Source organism: Rhineura floridana, chromosome 21 (genome assembly GCF_030035675.1).
Source record: "Rhineura floridana isolate rRhiFlo1 chromosome 21, rRhiFlo1.hap2, whole genome shotgun sequence".
Classification (NCBI taxonomy): domain Eukaryota; kingdom Metazoa; phylum Chordata; class Lepidosauria; order Squamata; family Rhineuridae; genus Rhineura; species Rhineura floridana.
The window spans coordinates 14,785,642-14,807,003 of NC_084500.1; the positions used below are offsets into that span (position 1 = coordinate 14,785,642).

At 43.5% G+C, this 21,362-nt stretch overlaps 1 protein-coding gene across 8 annotated transcripts in view; it reads left to right on the plus strand.

Annotated features, from left to right (window-relative positions):
- Positions 1–21,362, plus strand: part of BCAS3 (BCAS3 microtubule associated cell migration factor) — a 602,771-nt gene that overhangs the window by 73,457 nt on the left and 507,952 nt on the right. For all 8 annotated transcript variants that reach the window (XM_061605390.1, XM_061605386.1, XM_061605382.1 and 5 more), the window contains exons 8-10: positions 2,306–2,413; positions 4,963–5,039; positions 18,779–18,855. In XM_061605390.1, the coding sequence (XP_061461374.1) occupies positions 2,306–2,413; positions 4,963–5,039; positions 18,779–18,855 (262 nt within the window). The remainder of the gene's footprint in view (positions 1–2,305; positions 2,414–4,962; positions 5,040–18,778; positions 18,856–21,362) is intronic.

A 21,362-nucleotide genomic window follows, 5' to 3' on the forward strand; every position in this document is an offset into this window, starting at 1 on the left:
ACTAAAACCATCTTTAAAACACCTTTAAAACATCTTATTGTTAGTGAATCCCACACAATTAACTTACGAAATTCCCTGCCCCAAGATGTGGCGATGGATTGGTCAGTATCTTAGATGGCTTTTTAAAAAAGGATTAGTACAAGGTGGTGTCCTATGTTCCTATCTATATGTAGAAAACGAGCCTTATCGGAGGGATACCTAGGCTTACAACTCTTCTCCCAGACATTGAGATTGCCGTGTGCAGGGAGTTTTTTGAAAATTATTTTTATACAGAGGAATACTCAGTTACATGCTATCCTGCAGATTGAAGCATGGTAACAGCCCATGCATGGTTTTTCCCCACCTCATTCCTTGTGTGGGTGCGCCCCTAAACTGTCGTGGATACCCTTTTCTTAATATTTCTTACTTTTTAAAACCCCCACTTTCTCTTGGTATATATGTTTACACAGCTGAAATTTTGTGCAGCTTCCTATGTGCTAGGCCTTAGAAAAAACCAATCTCTCAAGGCACTCTCTGAAGGAGGAGGAGGAAGGGGGGGGAAGAAAAGGCGTCACTGAAACTGCCAGATCAAAGCTGCTTCCTGGCTTGCAAAATGGCACCCGCCACTATCCCTTTCAGCCTCTAGCCTTCTCCCCTCTTTCTGTTGAAAGAAAGCTGGCTTTTTAAATGAAGGAACAGCTGGGGAGCCTTATTTATATTAAAATGATAAAAGTGGCACGTGCTCCATATGCATTTTTTGTTGTTGTTGTTGTTAAAACAAACAAGGAGTCTGCTTAAACAACCATGGGCTCTTTGTACTGTTTGACATCAGCAGCTGTGCTGTTCAGCTGTTCGGCCGTAAGACTGGAATATCCGTTCCGTCAGCTGGTGTGTTTCGCAGTGAAATCTCAAGGTTCTTGGCCACCCAGTATCCTCCCAATACTGTCCATGTGTCAAAACATGGAGGCTGAAAACTAGACATTACAGAGGGCACTCGTGGGTGGGAGCGCTGCTTCTGAAAGCTGTGGCTCCCTCACCTCCCTGGTCTCCTCATCCACGTTCCCCAATAACTTCTAGTAAATTAAAACAAATGATGTCATCCTGTTGTAAATTTCCCCATTCTGCTTCATTGGCTGCTGATTGTGTGGGAGGGAACGCTCTTGCAGCTCGATGGCATGACATCATGCATTTTAGCATGAGAGGGGGGAAGATGCTCTGGGCCACCGATTTCAGCTCCACCCTGCTACTTTTATAATCAGTAGTTGGTAATTTTAGACCCTGGACTTAATCCTTATGCAGGAGAGCTCTTTAGCTGGCAATGTGTATTCTTTGACTGTATTCCTTAAATTACTTCAAAATATGACAAGCCAGCTCTCTTGCAGTTGGGGGGGGGGAGTCCTGTTCATGCTGCAAAGGTGGGGTATGGACTTCTGTCCTAAAGTTCTGCCCTGAAGGTGCCACTGTTCATAATGGACAAGGACTGTAGCTCAGTGGGTAGAGTATCTGCTTTGCATGCAGAAAGTCCCAGGTTCAATCCCTGGAATCTCCAGGTAGGCCTGGAAGAGTTTCCTGCCTGCAGCTCTGTGAGTTGATCCACTACCAGTCACTATGTACAATACTGAACTAGAAGAACCAATGGTCTGGCTCAGTATAAGGCAGCTTCCTGTGTTCTTAATGTCTTCTTCCAACCCAAATCTCTAAATGTAGTTTTGGTGCTACGTTGGTTTCATGCAGGTAGATGTCTTATCATGCTTATTGTGTTTTTTGTAAGACAACTGAAAACTTTATAATGATATGGCAGGGGATTTTTTTACTAATAAAACAGCAATTTGAATAGTTATAGTTTCTTTGATTTTGTTAAATTTATTCTGCATTTTGAATCCTTTTTTAACTGCAACTGATGCTTTGTTAGTATGGGGAGGAGAAGGAAGATTTGGAGGGTACTGTACTGCTGGGGCCTAATTTCCTCGAAATCTGACCCCCCCCAAAGGAAATCTGGTTTCTTAGCTGCTACATACTTCCAGTCACATTTTTGTAGCATCCTACAGAATGCTGCATTCTGCACTTTTTTTGCTGTCTTGGAGAATCATGCCATACAAACAGCTGTCATGTTTTGCTATAATGTATGAATATATTTTATTTAACAAGATGTATATATCACTTAATCAATCAATCCATCATGTACGGCATAAAATACTCATTTAGAAAAATAACAATAAAACAGACTTTAAAGTAACAAACATAATACAATTATAACAATATAGATAGAATTTGCCAGATGAGCTGAATATGCTAGTTGACCTCATATTTTTTGGATCTCTTTCAGCACCAGCCCTCCTTACTGTTGCGTAGACCTCCATTCTTTGCGAACCGGTGAAATGGTAAAATCGATACAATTCAAAACGCCAATTTATGACCTCCACTGCAACACAAGGTAAGCTCTTTTATCTTTAGATACTTTGCTTCATCCAGTCCACCCCCCATGTTGCCATTTATATCCTCATTTCATGTTGTTGCAACAACCCAATGAGGTGGTAGTTTAGGAGGAAGAGCATAGCTTGCCCAAGGGTATCCCCTGACTTCCACAATTTGAACTGTGGTCTGAGGGCTTAAATACACCCGCATGGTGAAGTTAGTGTGAGCCAAGACTTTTAACCAATAACCTCTTGGTCTGTGTGTGCTGCGTTCTGCAATGAACCCCTTGAAAATGCAGAGTGGACTATTGGTCTGATCCATTAGAACTCTTCTCATGTTCCCAGAAGCCCAGAGGAAAGGTGGATTTAAGGACTGTGTAAATGAGTGGCCTATGTGCTCTGGGTGGGGAACAGTCCCAGCCTCCCCAACCCAGCTGTATTTGGGCTATTATTTTCATTGTACCATGTGTCATGGGTATTGCAGGAGATCTAAAATGGCTTCCCAGTTGCTGTCCCCTTGAAATGTTTGTTATGTTATTGTCCTTGCACTTCATGTCCTGGTAATTTATTTTATTTATTTATTATTTATTTATTTAATTTAATTTATATACCGCCCTAAGCCAAAAAGGCTCTCTGGGCGGTGTACATCAGAAATAAAACAAGCACAATATATAAATACAATAGATATAACAGAATCAAAACAAACAAATAAACAAGCAAGGAACCAAACTACACCAAAATACAACAATAAAGTAATCATTTTAAGTTCATTACATAAACCCTATTACTCTTCCCCCAGCCCCTTAATTCCAGTGTATGGATGGTAAGGGTGGGGTGAGGAAATTCACAAAACATTTTCAGCAGATAAGGCACCACTGTTAATGCTCAGCAGATTTGCAATAAAAAGCAGCAATGTGATTATTTCTAGCAGCCTCATCCCTGGTTTTGCTTGGGGATTCTAAGAAACCAAAAAGATCAGTGCAGTTTTGAAAAGTTCAGTAAACCATCTTGACTTAAAATGGCACCCAGTTGCATCCAAACATAGATAAAAACCTGCTCCTTGATCTTAGGAATCCGCATGCCAAGTTTGGTTATGATATCTTAAGAGGTGTTCAAATGCATAGCGAACAAACAGTTCTTCAGAATATATAGTAGATTTTTGCTTTGTTTCTGCATAACAAACAAGCTTTTGTTGTGGCATACAGACATTTTTTTCTGTCAATCTCTCTCAACCCATCATGGGTCTTCCCCTTGGGGATCGTGGCTTACTGATTAAGATTCATTGGCGTAGGGAAACCTGCCACTTGGCATGATGTCATTGCACTGTGAGTTTCCTTAGCCCTGGTCCAAGGCATTTGTGTGTGTGTGTAATTCTCAGTGTGGCGGTGGTAAGGGGAAGCATGGATGCTGTCTTTGGTATCAGCACCATGTCTTTAAAGGAGGAAGTGTTGTAGTAATGGATAACAGTTACATGCAAAAGGCCCCAGGTTAAATCCCCAGCATCTCCAAGTAGGGCTGGGAAAAACTCCCTGTCTGAAACGCTGGAGAGCCACTGCCAGTCAGTGTAGATAATAATGAGCTAGATGGACCAATGGTCTGACTCAGTATAAATCGGCTTCCTGTGTTCTTATGGATTCCGTAAGCCTCTTGGGGTGGACAGTCCTTGTGGGTGTTTCGTCCCTACAGACGAGAGTACTTGCTAAGAGTCTAAAGTTATACCTTAAGAGGAAATGATGTGACCATGACAAGATGGCTAGAGTAAAATGCCCCCCACTCCTGGGCCACCATCCTCCTGTCTAATTGAGAAAACCAAATCAAGTGGGTTGTACTTAGAGGAGACCCATTAAAATAAAAAGACCTAGGTTAGTTATGTCCATTACTTTAAATGGGTCTGCTCTGAGTAGGAGAAACATTGGATATAACCCAATGTGTCCTGCTAATGGGGAATGGGATGTGTCTCAGTGGTAGAGCATCTGCTTTGCATGCAGGAGGTCCCAGGTTCCATTCCTGGCATCTCCAGGTAGTGCTGGGACTGTTGCCTGCCTGAACCCTGGAGAGCTGCTGCCAGTCAGTGTAGACAACACTGAGCTAGATGGGTTGACAGTCTGACTTGGTATGAGGCAGTTTCTTATGTTCCCCCACATAAACTGGGTAAATGTATGCTCCAGTCACAACAAAAGTTTCTTGATACCCCAAATGACTCTGTGCTAGTACAGTGGGTCATGGAAAACAAAAGGGAAGCTGACCCTGGAGTTAATTTTAAGTGGTGCCCAGGGCCTGGTGCGAGGAGGTGCCAGTGTTGTTGAACCAACTGGGGACAGGACCACAGTGCGATCACGTTCAATATAGTGTAAGTGGACAAATGCCAGGAAAGCCCAGCAGAGTCACACTGGCCACTGTGAGAAGAGGATGCTGGGCTACGTGGGCCACTGGCCTGACCCAGCAGGGCTCTTCTGATGTTTGTAATGTCTCCCACAATGTCTAAATCCTGACCGTTCAGTTTGAGCATCTTGATGTTTCAAGCGTTCTCCATTTTCATGGTGTTTGTGGTTTTTTCCTCTCCCTCCAGGATCCTTGTTGTCGTCTTACAGGAGAAAATTGCTGCGTTTGACAGCTGCACCTTCACCAAAAAGTTCTTTGTCACAAGTAAGCATCCTATTGAGTTCCGTTTCCCTGCCTCTGCTTCCTGAGTGGTTGTGGTTGAATCAGACCAATTTGATTGGATGTCGCCTGCCCGGCTTGGGTGATATCCTTAGAAATTGAGTACCACTTGAATGGTGGCCAGATGAGGAGCTATTGTTTATTATTATTTATATATTTATTTTTTAAACTTATAAACCGCCTGACTAGCAATAGCTCTCTGGGCGGTGAACATAAAATACAATAAAATTACAGAATCTGATACAACAAGCATATAAAAACTACACAATCTAAAACCAAGTTACAAACATTTAACTAAGATTAAAATGCCTCAGAGAAGAGAAAGGTTTTAACTTGGCACCGAAAAGATGATAGTGTCGGCGCCAAGCGTACCTCCTCGGGGAGACTGTTCCACAATTTGGGGGCCGCCACTGAGAAGGCCCTAGATCTCGTCACCACCCTCCGGGCCTCCCTATGCGTCGGGACCCAGAGGAGGGCCTTCGTAGTAGACCGTAGTGTACGAGCCGGTTCGTATTGGGAGAGGCGTTCCGACAGATATCGTGATGTATTGTGTACCCAGTACTCTTAATAACATGGGGTACAACATGGGCATTTGTCTTGCACAGGCCCCTGTGAGAATGATAAGACAGAGGTGCACTCCAGATGTTTTATTTATTTACCTATTAGCTATCAGGCTAAGTTCAAGGTGCTGGTTTGGTGTACAAAGCCCTATACAGCTTGGGACCAGGATATCTGAAAGACCTTCTTACCCCTTATATACCCACTCCATAACTGAGTTCTGCAGGTGAGGGTTTCCTGCAGATACCATCTTATCAGGAGGTCCATTCCGCACAACATAGGAAGCGGACCTTTAGTGCAGTGGCACCTACCCTTTGGAATTCCCTCCCCTTAAATATTAGACAGACACCATCTCTGTTACATTTTTGGCACCTACTGAAGATTTTCCTCTTTCAACAAGCCTTTCAAGTAGAGACCTTACCCCAGTCTGTGTCTGCTTTGGGATTACTTTTAAATATGTTTTTAAAGCTTTTTTAAAAAAGATGTTTTTTAAGCTTTTTTTAAAAAAGATGTTTTTAAAGATGTTTTGTTGTAATATATTTTAAAGTCTGTTTTTATGATGTTTTAGGTTTTTTTAAATGCTTTTGTTTCCCACCCTGGGGTCCTACTGGGAGGAAGGGCAGGATATAAATCTAATAAATAAATAAATAAAATTTATATCTCGTCCTTCCTCCTAGAAGGACTCAGGGCAGCAAAAAATCCCACTAAACCACTCTAAAACACCTTAAAAACAAAATATTTTAAAACAAAACAGCTTTAGAAACATATTAAAACAAAACAGCTTTTTAAAAAAAGCTTTAAACTATCTAAAAAAGTAATTCCAACACATGATGTACACTGGGATAAGGTCTCTACTTAAAAGGCTTGTTGTTGTTAGGACTCTCAACTCCCATTGGCCTTAGCCAACATGGCCAATGTCCATGTGGGAGCTGTGCTTGCATTTTTACAGATTTGTAGGGCAGTACAATATCTCAGAGAGGAGGTCAGGTCTCCTGCTCCCCTCATTCATTCACTATAGCTGCCCAAATTCCCTGCTTTTTAAAGTTTGATAGAAAGATCTGTTGGTTATAGGTACATTCTTAAACTGCAAGGTTTTTTGCGTATTAGTGAATTTCTCTGCTTTTCAATCCAGGAGGTAAGAAATGGGATCCTGTGCAAGTTTGCTGAGAATGGATTGATCATTTGCATGCTTATTGAGTTCAGTGAGATTTACTCTACAATCATGGTTAGGATGGGTGAAACTGACCACAGGGGATGGGGAGGGGAGGAGGAGGGGAGGTTTGATAATTTGCATGCTTACTGAGTTCAGTGGGATTGTCTCCCTTGCAATCATGATTAGGATAGGTAAAACTGACCATGGGGGAGGAGGAGGGGAGAGGGAGGGAGAAGAAGATTGGGAGGGGAGAGCAAGTTTGATCATTTGCATGGTTTTTGAGTTCAGTGGGATTTACTCATGTGAAATCATGCTTAGGATAGATGAAACTGACCTGGGGAGGGGCAGAAGATGAAGGTCAGAGTATGGGGCAAGGTCAGTAATAGGATTACAGGTACTCTGTGAACATGGGATGATTTTTAATTAATTTTCACAAATTATGAGAACTCTGTCAGAAAAAAACCAAAAGGGGCTTTCTCTCTCTCTCTTTTTACACTTTGAACACTAAATTCTCTCTGACTGTTTTGTGTATTGCTATAAAAATTTAGAGGATTTAATTATTAAGCAAGTGTTTCTGAGTTCAGGACTATACGTTTTGTAAGGTTTTGTTTTAAAATGAGCTTATGGGAAGCATCAGAATGGCATGGGGGGATATTTTCAATTTAACATTGCGGAATGTGAAAAATCCATATTGTGCATACTGTAACAGCTGTAAACAAGCCCACAAAAGTGATCAGCCTGTAGATTTTTTTACTAACCTGCTAATAAGCTAGTACCATGGAGGCTCAGGTGTCAGCGGTGAGCCGGGCAGCTTGGTATCAATTACGTCTGATACAGAGGCTGCGACCCTACCTTCCGGTCCATCTGCTCCCACAGGTGGTGCATGCCCTGGTCTCCTCTCGCTTAGACTACTGTAATGCGCTCTACGTGGGGCTACCCTTGAAGACGGTCCGGAAATTACAACTGGTACAGAATGCGGCGGCACGGTTGATTAAAAACAGCCGCTGCCGCGATCATATCACCCCAGTGCTGGAAGATCTGCACTGGCTACCAGTTGTATACTGAGCCCAATTCAAGGTGTTGGTGTTAACCTTTAAAGCCCTATGCGGTGTCGGTCCAGTTTATCTAAAGGAGCACCTCCAGCAACACCAAATATGCCGCCTGACGAGATCTGCCTCACAAGACCTTCTCTCGGTCCCACCAGTTAAGACAGCTAGGCTGGTGCGGACCAGAGAGAGGGCATTCTCAGTTGTGGCCCCCACCCTCTGGAACTCTCTGCCATACGACCTTCACCATGCCCCCTCCCTGGTAGGTTTCCACCAAGGATTGAAAACTTGGTTGTTTCAGCGGGCATACAGGTCTCCTAGATAGTTTTAGTTTACAGTGTATAGATGTAGGTTGGTGGATTATAATTGTTTTATATGTTAAAACTGTATTATATGTTGTATTTTAATTATGTACGCTGCCTAGAGTGGCCGTTCATTCGGCCAGATAGGCGGCCTAAAAATAAAATTTTATTATTATTATTATTACCAACATTTCCTTGCTGACTGTGGAGTAGGGAAGCTCCTCCTCTGCAGTCAACATGCAGTACAATGAGCAGACAGTTAGCCCATTAGCAAGCTAATAAAAGAATTTGCATTTTACCAGGTTGTGCAGGCAGGAGGATAGATTGATCTGTCCTTCCACTGCCAGCTTCCTACATTTCTGTGCTCCGTTCCCAGCCAGCACAGAAATCAAGCATGCTGGTTGAGGAGAAACATCCCCTCTCACCTGCATGGAATTCTGTGTCACCTGTGGTGATCAGTGGGCTGGTTCTAGTAATGGGGGAGAAATTCATTTCAGTTCGCATTTAAAGGAGAACCTACCAAATTTGCTCTTTTCAAAACAACAAGTGAACCAAAACATAGCCATCCTTCGAAATTTGTGCTTCTCTGAATTTTGCAATGCAGTCCTCTGGTCACATATAAAAATGCATATACTGGGATATATTCTATACTGAAGATAGAAATGCATATATTAGTGAAAATAGCATTATTAGGCAAAATTGCATACAAACATTTGTGTATTAGGCAAAATTTGCACAAACGTGCTGATTAATTTTCATGAGGATTTTTTTTTTTTAATTGCAAACTGATGTGGAAAATGAGAAAACCAGAGAAACCAAAATGGACAGATTTGCCCATCCCTAGCTGGTTTTATAGAAGGCTAGACTGGAGTGTACCTCAATTTTTAATCTGGAAAAGAATGACTGTGCACCAAATATTATATGTTTTTTAGGGGGGCTGCTTTTATTTGTGTTGCGAGTCTCTCTGAGGACTCCAGTGGAAAAGCAGGCTATAGTTTTGTGAATAAATAAGTCATTGCATGAATTGGCTTTCACGAATGCATGTCCCTATCTGGTTGTGTGGGAAGACAGCAAGTGCCCCCACCCGAAGAACGAGAAACTGAGGTTTACCCTGGCAGAAGTGACAACTTTTGTTTGTGTAAGCAGAAATCTGTCTTTTGCCCCAGATGTTAAATGTAAAGAGGATGAACTAGGCTGGCCTTGATGTATATTTGTTTGCTTATCAACCCTCCCCCCAAAAAGGTTGCTGGAATCCAAGCTTACTCTAGAAGGAGAGTTTTTTTGTCCTTAAAAGGAAAAAAGATATAACCAAATAAGCTTAGAATTTAATGGCCAGGGCGGCAGCAGGGGGGGAGGGAATGTCTTGAATTTACTTAGTCTTTGCATTACAACATTTTGCTTTTGTGTCTGTGTGTTTTAAAACCGGAAGCAGCTTCTTTTTTCTTCGAAGGGGGGAAATTGCATTTGTGGAGTAATCTTAAAGTTACCAATAGATGTCAGTTTCTCCCCTCTTCATGGCCTTAAAATAACTGAGGAATTCACATTCGTGTTTGCTCAAGACAGCCGCAGCAAGGACTAGCCTTGATTTTAGGGCATTACATGGTTCTTCCATGGCTGCTAATAACCTTTTTTGAATTAAAGTGTGAAATCAGATCTGTATGGGGTACTTTCTTTTCTACCCCTCAGATTTTGTAGGGAAATAAAATCCCTATTGCTATAGTTTCTTAGTCTTTTTTTAAAAAATGAAACTTGTCCCTAATCAAACCTTGAAAAACCTCTGAACAGCGTAGAGTTTGAAAGGCCATCGATATAACCTCCAGGCATGAAGGAGGCCCACCCACCCATTTATTAACTTGCGCCCCCCCATATGATGGGAAAGAGACGTAGCTCAGTGCTAGAGCATCTGCCTTGCAGACAGAAGGTCCCAAGTCCAGTCCTTGGCATCTCCACGTAGAGCTGGGAGAGACTCCTGCCTAAAACCGTGGAGAGCCGCTGTCAGTGTAGACAGTACTGAGCTAGATGGACCAATGGTCTGACTCAGTATAAGGCAACTTCCTGTGTTCCTATGATGGCTTCATATCACCTCCATTATCAGAGGCAATGTGCTACTGAATACCAGTTGCAAAGATCACAAACAGAACATGGTGGGGATGTAATGATCTGTTGATTTTGGATTTTCTCAGTTTTTAATTTGGCTTATTTTAAATTCAGCTTGCTGCATTTATATGCATCAGTTTGCATTTTAAAAAAGTCCTCATGAAAAGTCATCAGCATTTTAGTATACGTTTCTCCTAATTTACTCATTTTTGTGGAATTCTCTGGAGCAGTTCTCCAGAAATTCTCGCCCAGCTGTATCTGAAACAGGATGGTGGACTAGACAAGACACTTGTTTCTAGGGCCACTTTATTCTGAGTCAGACCATTGGTCCATCTAGCTCAGTACACTGACTGGCTGCAGCTCTCCAGGATTCCAGACTGGTTGCATTCCCAGTCCCACCTGGAAATGCCAGGGATTGAACCTGGGACCTTCTGCATGCAAAGCAGATGTTCTATCCACTGGCCCTGTAGCCCTTCTCCTAAAAATAAAGCAAGCTTCCAGTTCTCATGGTTCTGAATAAAGGACTTGTTTGAAGAGGAAAAAGGGAAGCTGCCTTATACTGAGTCAGGGCATTGGTCCCATTAGCTCTGTGTTGTCTACACTGACTGTTGGTGGCTCTCCAGGCATGGGTCTTTCCCAGCCCAACCTGGAGATGCCAGGCACCGAACCTGGGACCTTCTGCATGCAAAGCAGATGCTCTGACCTTGAATTATGTTCTTGGATGGGGTGGCCATCTGGTCAGATTTGAGGCTGTGACTTTAAGACAAGAAGTCCAGTGTTCTAACTTTTGGCCCCCACACCTTTGATAGTTCATAATCAATTTCTGGAGCTCTCTCTTGGTATGCAGATATGGTATATTCTTCCCCTTAATGGCGCTGTGCAGCATGTCCCAGTTTCACTGTAGCGATAGTGATGACGGGGGAAGTGGGAAAGAGACAAAGCAGACACTTATCAGAAACAACAAAGAAAGTACCAAAATGAGTTTATGGTGCCTCCATTTCCTGCTATGACAGCCCCAAACCTTCTACCAACTGTGCCTTGGAGGAGATGTTAAAGGGAGAGTGGCTCTTCTCATCTTGGAAAGAACCAGGCAATTTAAATATTGTGATATGACAGCAGCGTCTTTGTGTCCAAGAACCAGTTATGGCCCACTTTCCTCCTGCTCTTGTCATCTTCACGTTGATGTGCTCTTCGTCTCTGGGGAGGAAGATGATGACTGAAGCCATTATCTGGCACCAAGTTTCTATTGATGGGATATATCTCAGTCCCCAAAGAGGCTCTTTTCCTGAAGAATTTAGTCGGTGTGCTTACTCCATTCTATATTTAAAAACGATGATTCTGCTCTTGATATGTCAAGATTATATAGATCCATGACTTATTAATGCAGGACTGGTGCCATTTTTTTTTTTAGTGCTAGCAAGACCCTCATTTTAGCCCTCACCACAACATGGTCCTACCCCAAAGATGCCCCCCAAATGCATGCTCTCTGCCTAAAGAACCACAGTTTTGAATTTAACGCCTCACCTTGAATTGTGCCAAATGCCAGTGCAGACGTAGAAGCATAGGGAGCAGCCTTATACCTGTCTAGCTCAGTATCATCTTTCTGACTAACAACAGCGCTCCAAGGTTCCAGGCAAGGAGTCTTTCCAAGCCCTACCTGGAAATGCTATGGATTGACCCTGGGACCTTCTGTATGCAAAGCAATTGCTCTACCACTGAGCTGTCACCTAAAAACAAAGTAAGGTTCTAGTCCTCATGGGTCTGAATAAAGGGCTGAATTAAATAGGAATGTAGGAAGGTGCCCTATATTTATTTATTTATTTATTTCATTTGTATACCGCCCCATAGCCAAAGCTCTCTGGGCAGTTTACAACAATTAAAAACATTAAAAACAAATATACAAATTTAAAAACACGTTTTTTAAAAAGCAATTTAAAAACACATGCTAAAATGCCTGGGAGAAGAGGAAAGTCTTGACTTGGCGCCAAAGAGATAACAGTGTTGGCGCCAGGCGCACCTTGTCAATAAAATCATTCCATAATTTGGGGGCCACCACTGAGAAGGCCCTCTCCCTTGTTGCCAGCCTCCCAGCTTCCTTCAGAGTAGGCACCCGGAGGAGGGCCTTTGATCTTGACCATAGTGTACGGGTGGGTTCGTATCGGGAGAGGCGTTCCATCAGGTATTGTGGTCCTAAGCCGTGTAAGGCTTTATAGGTTAAAACATTGAATTGGGCTTGGAAACATACAGGCAGCCAATGCAAGCGAGTTGAACCATTGGTTCTTCTAGTTGAGCACTGCCTATGCTGACTGGCAGCAACTCTACAGGATTCCAGACAGGAGTCTTTCTGGAGAAGCCGAAGATTGAGACAGCCTTCTGCATGCAAAGCATGTTCTTTGCACAGAGGTATTCGCCTTCACGTAAAAATAATATTCTGAACCTTGTGATTTTAAATAAAGGGCTGAATCAAGTAAGAACACAGGAAGCTGCCTCATATCAAGTTGGGCTGTTGGTCCGGCTGGCTCACTATTGTCTGCACAGACTGGCAGTAGCTCTCCAGGTTTTGAGATGGGGAACATTCCCAGCCCAGCTGGTGATGCTGAGGATTGGACCTGGGACCTTCTGCAGGCCAAGCAGAAGCTCTGCTGCTGGGCTACAGCCCATCTCTGTGGCCTCCAAAGCACAGATGCAGCATGCTTCCTTATGTGGCCACCAGCATTCTTCAGCATCTGAGCACTTGTGTTAGGACATTGTCCTTTGGATTCCTCCATGAAAGGAAGGCAGAATGCTTCTACTTGCTGGCCTGCTTGGAATTAAAAAAAAAAAAAACTTAACAGAGACATAATAGCTTGCCTTTTAAAGTTTGGTCTGTCTTGTAGGGGTGAGTGTTGTTGCAGCTTCCCAATGCAGCTGTCTTTGATTAGGAAACCACTTTAAACTCCACTTGCCCTGTTCATTTTGAGTTTTAAAAGGCTTTGTCACAGGCGTCCGAGGAGCTGGAGGATGTGTATGCCTTGAATGCGCCCAGTCTGCTTCTAACATGGTTTTCTAGACCTGGAAGCACTCCTTGGCGACAGTGTTTGGCAAAAGCTCTGAGATACACTTTCCCCCTGAACTAAGATTGGAGGCACTCCTGTGCCTCGAAAGGTTTGCTTCTAGAATGTGTGAGAGTAAGAATCCTGGAAACTGTAGTTTGTTAAGGATGTCGGGAATTGTAGCTCTGTGAGGGGTAACCTACAGCTCCCAGGATTCTTTGGGGGGCGTGGATGTGCTTTAAATGGCCTTTAAATGTATGGTGTGTATGCAGCCATAGTGTCTTACCAGTGGACCTGCAACAAAATGTTACAGTGCATCCTCACCTCATAGCAGGAATCCTCCTGCTCAGAGTTCCTACCAGCCCTGCTCTTCTCCAGTATACTCTGTTCCCGCCCTCCTTTTCCTTCCCACCATCCAAGTGACACTCAAATTCCATAGCTATTGAGTGTGTGCAGTCCTCTTTGGGCTATATATATATATATATATATATATACACATGTATATATATACACATATACATATGTATATATATGTATGTGTGTATATATATATACATATGTATATATATGTATGTGTGTGTGTGTGTGTGTATATATATATGTTTGTCCTCTTAGGCTTTATTATTATATATTTAAAATGTACGGGCATCCTTATACCTCTGCCATGTTTCTCAGTGGTTGTATATTGGCTGCATAGTTGTTGGCACTCACCTCCTGAGGCTGCAATTAGAGGAAATGATGGAATGGGGAGGGACTGTATCTCAGTTCATATCCACACACTATACATTTAAAGCACAAATAATCCTGGGAAATGTAGTTTGTTAAGGGTGCTGGGAATTGGAGCTCTATGAGGGGTAAGCTACACTTACCAGGATTCTTTGGGGGAAGTACATGTGCTTTAAATATGCATTAAACGTATGATGTGGATGTGAGTGACAGAGAACATATTTTGCATGCAGAAGGTCCCTGGCTCAATCCCTAGTATCTCCATTGTTTAAAGGTGGCAGCTGATGTGGACAGCCTTTGTCTGTATCCATCTAAAGCCACTGCCAGTCAGAGTAGACACCACTGAGCTGGATAGGCTAAATGTCTGACCTTGTATTAATTAATTTTAAAAGCATTTCTAAACAGCTTAATGTGTAAAACTTCTGAGGTGTGTAGAATTATACAAACAGTGTAGTAAAAACAGAAATGTGGTGACAACAGGGTGCAATATATCATGAGCCTGGGCAAAAAGACACGTCTTTACAAGACATCTGAAGCAGCTGATAGATGATGCATCACGTATGGCAGTGGGAAGGGCATTCCAAAGGGAAAGGGCAACAGCAGGACACGTAATGTCATTGGTTCAATAATTAAAGGCTCTCGTGAGCCCAAAGCTCCTTCTCACAGAGGAGGCTGCCCATTGGACCTTTGAATGAGCTGGAGGAGAGCTCTGTCACTGCTACATCTGATGAAAACCCACCAGCTGGCTCAGTGGTGTAAGCCTCGGGGGCCAAGAACGATGCTACTTCTTCGTGGACCTGGGTTGGCAAGCCTTGGTTTGAGGTATTAACCCCAAGCGAGGAACGAGGGGCACCGGCTCTCCTCAGGGGGAAGACCCACAGGAAAGAATTGGGATCCTGGTATTTGTGTTGCCTTTGTTCGTTACAATAAAGGAGAAGCCCTGGTAGTGTGTGCTTGGTTTTTTGGTGTGTGTGTTTTTTTTTTTGAGGATGGACACCCATACTTACAGTGTCAAGCTATTCCTGTGCCCTACCCCAAATGACAATGTTACAGCGGGGGAGAATGTGTTACAGGAAGGGGCTAGAGCATGTGCTTTGCATACAGAAAGTCCCCAGCTGAAAGTCCCTGGTGTCTCCAGTTCAACGGATCCCAGTTGTCAGGCATTCTCCCTGCCTAAGACAGTGGTGAGCCGAGTAGGCTATTCAGGGCTAGATTGGGGTTGGTTGAGGGTGTGGAATGGTCAGATGAAGTATAAGACAGCTTCATGTGGTTCTCATAATGCCCTGCCAAACTACACCAGGAATGAGTGTTCTCATCTTAGCAGAGTCTTGGTTGGAGGTCAAGGGCGGATCTAAACAGGAGGAAGTCTAAGAACAATGGAAGATGCTGCGGGTCTGGGAGAGTGATGGCATTTCCATAAGGGCTTTTCATCTCAAAGGGGAATCTGTAAACACAATTGCAAACTATATTACTTCATAGCCTTTATAAACAAGTTTAATTTATCCCTTTCTTTTTTGGAGGAGCAAACAAAATATTAGTTGAAAGGACTTGACAATTTGTTGTTGTTTTGTCTTCTGGGAATAAACAGTGTCATGCAACAAAGCATTCCCTCCTATCCTTTATTTACTCTGTCCCTGTTCTACACCTCTGTTTGTCTTGATCTGTTACAATTTTGGTTCAAGTATGTGGCAGATGTAGGGTGGTGTCTTATGGGGAGAAAAGAAAGAGTTTTTATCTTGAATATGTTTACGTGTGCTTCTGTGTGCATAGAGGTTTTTTTCTTTTTATGTTCATGGGATTTGATTAACTGTAGTTGTTTGGTGCAGTTTATCAGTTCTGTGGGAATACTGAGCATCTTCAGGGAGGCACAGCAGGGCACATGTTTAGTTGAACCTGTAAGTGGTCCACTTGTATAGCTGTAGCTTAGTAATAGAACAAATGGGTTGTATGAAGAAAATCCCAGAAGACTGCAGTTCATTAACTCCACATTTCTATTCACCCATAGGGGGTCTTCTGAACTTCTCCAGCCATAACTTAAGTGGTAGAGCACATGGGTTGCATTTATTTATTTACCAAAATTTATGTATCACTTGTAAGCAGTTTACTAAAATATGCAGAGTTTCCATTGAACAATGCTGCTTGGATTCCTTCAATCAACACTTCTATTCACCCGTAGTCAGTCCACTGAGCTTCTCTAGCTTGTTGGTAGAGTACAGGTCTCAGATTCAGTCTCCAGTGAAGAGGAACTCAGGTTAGAAGCATTGGGAATGACCACAGAATGCTGGTGGGCTAAATAGGCTAATGGCTGACTTCAGCGTAAGGCAACTTGGCATGTTCATAAGAGCATAAGAATGACATAAGAACGTAAGAAAAGCTCAACTAGCCCAGCATCCTATTCTCATAGTGGCCAATCAGATGCCCCTATGAGAAGGCCACTAGCAGGATCTGAGTGCAATAGCATTCTTCCTCCAACATTGGAGGCAGAACCTAGCCATTGTGGCTAGTAGCTAGATCAAACTTTGCTGGATCAGATTGATTTCCAACTCATCCAGTGTTCTATCTCCAACAGCAGCCAGTCAGATGCCTCTAGGAACTTTACTATGAGGTGTGAGGGCGATGGCCCTCTGCTGTTGTTTGTCCCCTCCAGAATTTGGTATTCAAAGATCTGCATCTGCACATAGAGGTTCCTGGTAACATTTGTGGCTAATAATCATATATAGATACATTTTCCATGTGTTTTGCCTAATGCAGGGCTGGGGAACTTGTGCCCTCCAGATGATGTTGGGCTGCAACTTCTATCATCTCTAACCATGTTGGCTGGGGCTCATGGGAGATGGACTCCACATCTAAGCTGCCAAAGCTGAATGCCATCATCACCTGTAATTCATGCCTTCAAACACCCATTTTCTCAAATGGTGAATTTAACTCCCTTATCTCTCATCATCCCCGATCATCATCCTCGATCATTGGCCATGGTGACTGGGGCTGATGGAGTCCAACACTATCCGGAGGGTGCCATGTTGGCATTTCCCTGGAAATGAGCTCTGAAATGTCTAAATGTTCTGGCCAGACCACTTGACTGAACTCTTCAGGGTTAGGACTGGTTATGCATCTGCATTATCTCTCTCTCAAATTCCCCCTTCCTTCCGTTTTCAGACCCAGCCATGGCTACTGTTAGGTCTGCAGCAGCATTTTTGCTAACCATAGTTAGCTAATAAACCCACTGCATGGTCATGGTTAGAAGTGAGTTTGTAAATTTGGAGTGTACCATGGTTACTAACAAAAACCCATGTAGACCTAATATTAACCACAGTTTGCTACAAAGCTTCCTTTGTGATGGGAGAGGAGTTTATCAACCTGCTGGGTGCTCTTAATCCCCTGACTGTGGTTAGGAGACCAGGGAGTGTTATGTATGCACTGGGCTGGGGAGAGGCAGACTTTAAAACAAAAACTCACTGACATTTTCATTAAAAGGATGGAAGAGAACTATCTACTGAAGAGGCTTTTGCAAGAAACCCAAAACCAATCTAAGTAGGACAAGATGAAAAGAATGATAGATGTCACTGGCATACATTTTAAAAGCCATATAAAATGGATATTGCAAGAAGGGAAAAGTCTCTCTCCATCCCTCCCTTCCTCCCATTTTCTGTTTGGGGTAAAAGGGGTATAAGTCAGTTTAACAGTGTATCGGCTTACCTTGGCTATTGAGAGGATGGGTCAAATGTCCTTTAAGCTTATGTGAGCCCAATGTAATGATATATGGGGCAGTCCAAACTGGAGACTCTCTGTCATACTTCCTTGAAGCAAACAAATGTCCCCCCACTCCCAAATGTACAAATCTGAAAGACTTTATGATGAGGATGTAATCGATGCTTCCTACTATTCCCATGTTCATTCTGAGCGAGTAAAGAAGACTAAATGATCCAGCAGTTTTTTAGCCGTTGTGACAGCCTACTGGGAAGGATGATGGAAAGGACTCAGAGGATTTGAAGCAGAACTGACCCCATGACTTGAGAAGGCTTGACGTTACAGGGGCTTCAGTACTGTGTGGAGGGTGGACAGGCAGGGATGGTACATGCAAAGAGGTAGTCTTGTATCATTACATTCATGTAACAGAGTCATCCAATACTGCCATATTGATCAAGTTGCACGAATTGTACCAAATCCTGGAATCCAGTGGCTGTCATGTTCTACTACAGCAGGGTTAGGGAACCTTTTTTCAGACCGAGGGCCTCATTTCCTTCTGGGCAGCCTCCCATGGGCTGTGTGCTGGCTGGGGCTGATGGGACTTGGAGTCCAACAACAGCTGGAAGGGCCACAGCATCCCTGTCTGTAGTCTACACTAACAGATCGTGGCTCCAGAGTTTCAGGCAAGAGTCTTTCCCAAGGCTTGCTGAAGGCACCAGAGCATGTGTGCAGCCCTTCCCCAAAACTCTGGGGCGAGTAGGAGAAGCTGCCTTGTACCAAGTTCATTGAGTGAGGAACCTGTGACCCTCTAGATGTTCTTGGACTCCAACGCCCATCAACCCTGACCAACGGCCATGCTGCCTGGGCTGATGGGAGTCAGAGTGCAACAACACTGGAAGGGCCGCAGGTTCCCTATGCCTGAACTAGAGCCATAGGTTTTACATAAAATGTGCCAAGGGGACATTATGTGGACATACCTTCATCTATATTTAGTCTTGCAGTAGAGAAAGGAACATTGAGATGAACAGACGCACAAGCTCTGCCCCCTCCCATATATTTTGTTGTTGTTTGTTGTTTCAGTATTCTCATTGTTCTCAATGCTACTTTTCTGGACATTTTCCAGGCTGCTACCCTTGCCCAGGGCCAAACATGAATCCCATAGCTCTAGGAAGCCGGTGGCTGGCTTATGCAGAAAACAAGGTAAGGAATCAATTGCTTAAAGATATGTTATTTATTTATTTATTAGATTTATATCCCGCCCTTCCTCCCAGTAGGAGTCCAGGGCGGCAAACAAAAACATTAAAAATACTTTAAAACTTCATAAAAACAGAATATATTAAAACAAAACAACTTTAAAAACATTTTAAAGAAAGCTTTAAAAGCATCTTTAAAAAAAGGTTTAAAAACATATTAAAAAGCAATTCCAACACAAACGCAGACTGGGATAAGATCTCTACTTAAAAGGCTTGTTGAAAGAGGAAGGTATTCAGTAGGTGCTGAAAAGATAACAGAGATGGCTTCTGTCTAATATTTAAGGGGAGGGAATTCCAAAGAGGAGGTGCTACTACACTAAAGGTCCATTTCCTATGTTGTGTGGAACGTACCTGCTGAGAAGATGGTATCTGCCTGAGGCCCTCACCTGTAGAGCGCAGTGATTGATTGGGTATATAAGGGATAAGACGGTCTTTCAGGTATCCTGGTCCCAAGCTGTATATTTATTTATTTATTTAATTACATTTCTAGACCGCCCCATAGCAGAAAGCTTTGTACACCATAGGGCTTTGTACACCAAAACTAGAACCTTGAACTTAGCCCGGCAGCTAATAGGTACCCAGTGCAATTCTCTTAGCAGTGGGGTGACATGTTGGCGATACCCTGCCCCAGTGAGCAGTCTCGCCGCCACATTTTGCACCAGCTGCAGCTTCCGGACCAACCTCAAGGGCAGCCCCACATACAGTGCATTATAGTAATGTACTCCAGTACAGCCTGGATTTTACCAGTGCATGGATGGATAACAGTGGTCAGGCTATCCTGGTCCAGAAACGGCCGCAGCTGTCTTACCAGCCGAAGCTGGTAAAAGGCCCTCCTAGCCACTGAGGTCACCTGGGCCTCTAGTAACAAAGATGGATGCAGGAGCATCCCCAGACTACGGGCCTGCTCTTTCAGAGAGGGTATGACCCCATCCAAAGCAGGCAATTAACCAATTATCCGAATTTGGGAACCACCAACCGACAGTGCGTCCGTCTTGCTAGGATTCAAACTTAGTATATTGGCCCTCATCCAGCCCACCACTGAATCCAGGCAGCAGTCCAGGGCTTGCAGAGCCTCTCCTGATTCAGATGTTACAGAGCTGGGTATCGTCAGCATATTGCTGACACCTTGCCCCAAATCTGTATTTATAAATATATTTACTAAAGTTTCATGGGCACAGGAATGTTGACAAAGATGATAAGCCTCCCAATGGCTCTCTTGGTAGCATGATGATGATTGATTATATTATCAGTGTATATGGTGCTTTGTGAACTTAAAAGAAAAAAGACAGGTCCCTGTCCCCAAGGAGCTTACAATCAATGTTTGTGCAGTGAGGGGGAGAAGTGATGGAAGGAAAGGAAGAGAGAGGAAAGGGTAACAGGATGGAGATGGCGAGATGAAGTTGCATGCGATATGGTACCAAATGCGTCACAGAAGAAGTGAATTTTGAGGAGGGAGTATGGCAGCAAACAGGCCTTCTCTAAGTGTACACCCAGGCACCATGCACACACCTGGCCTGTCCATTAAAATGGGCTTTTTACTATTAAATAATGATAGAGGCACTTCTATTCTTGGCTGTAAGGCAGCACAGGAACCAGAAGTGGAATCTGCAAGAAAATGTTTGCAGTGTTGAATGCTCCACTTAAGATTTCTGGCCACTCCATTCTATTCCTCCTGCCCCCAGAACATAAGAAGAGCCTACTGGATCAGGCCAGTGGCCCATCTAGTCCAGTATCCTGTTCTCACAGTGGCCAGCCAGGTGCCCCAATGGGAATCCCTCAAGCAGGACCTGACGCAAGAGCACTCTCCCCACCTGCCATTTCCAGCAGCTGGTATTCAGAAGCATACTGCCTCTGTCTGTGGAGGTAGAGCATAGCCATTGTGGCTAGTACCATTGACAGCCTCATCCTCCATGAATTTGCCTAATCTTTTAGAGCCCTCCAAGTTGGTGGCCATCACTGCCACTTCTGGGAGCGACTTCCATAGTTTAACTATGCGCTGCGTAAAGAAGTACTTCCTTTTATCTGTCCTGAATCTTCCAACATTCAGCTTCATTGGATATCCTTGAGTTCTAGTGTTATGAGAGAGGGAGAAAAACTTCTCTCTATCCACTCTATCTATGCCATCCATAATTTTATAAACTTTGCTCATGTCACGTCTTACTCGCCTTTTCTCTAAGCTGAAAAGCCTCAAGAAGGCTAAACAGTCTGTTTCCATTCCACACACACACACACACACTGCTGGCAACAGTCTGCCAGTACCTCCCTCATATGTGGGCAGGGCCACTTTCGCTACATGTCACTCAGTGTTGGCATAAATGCATATAAACCTCAGCCAAGCCTGCTGCTCCTGCCCACTCCCTTAATTTGCAGTATCTTTTAAGCTAAATGTGTAAATATATCAGTGGGCCATGGTCCTTTTTCACCAGTACCTGCTTCATGAAGTGTTAAAAAGCA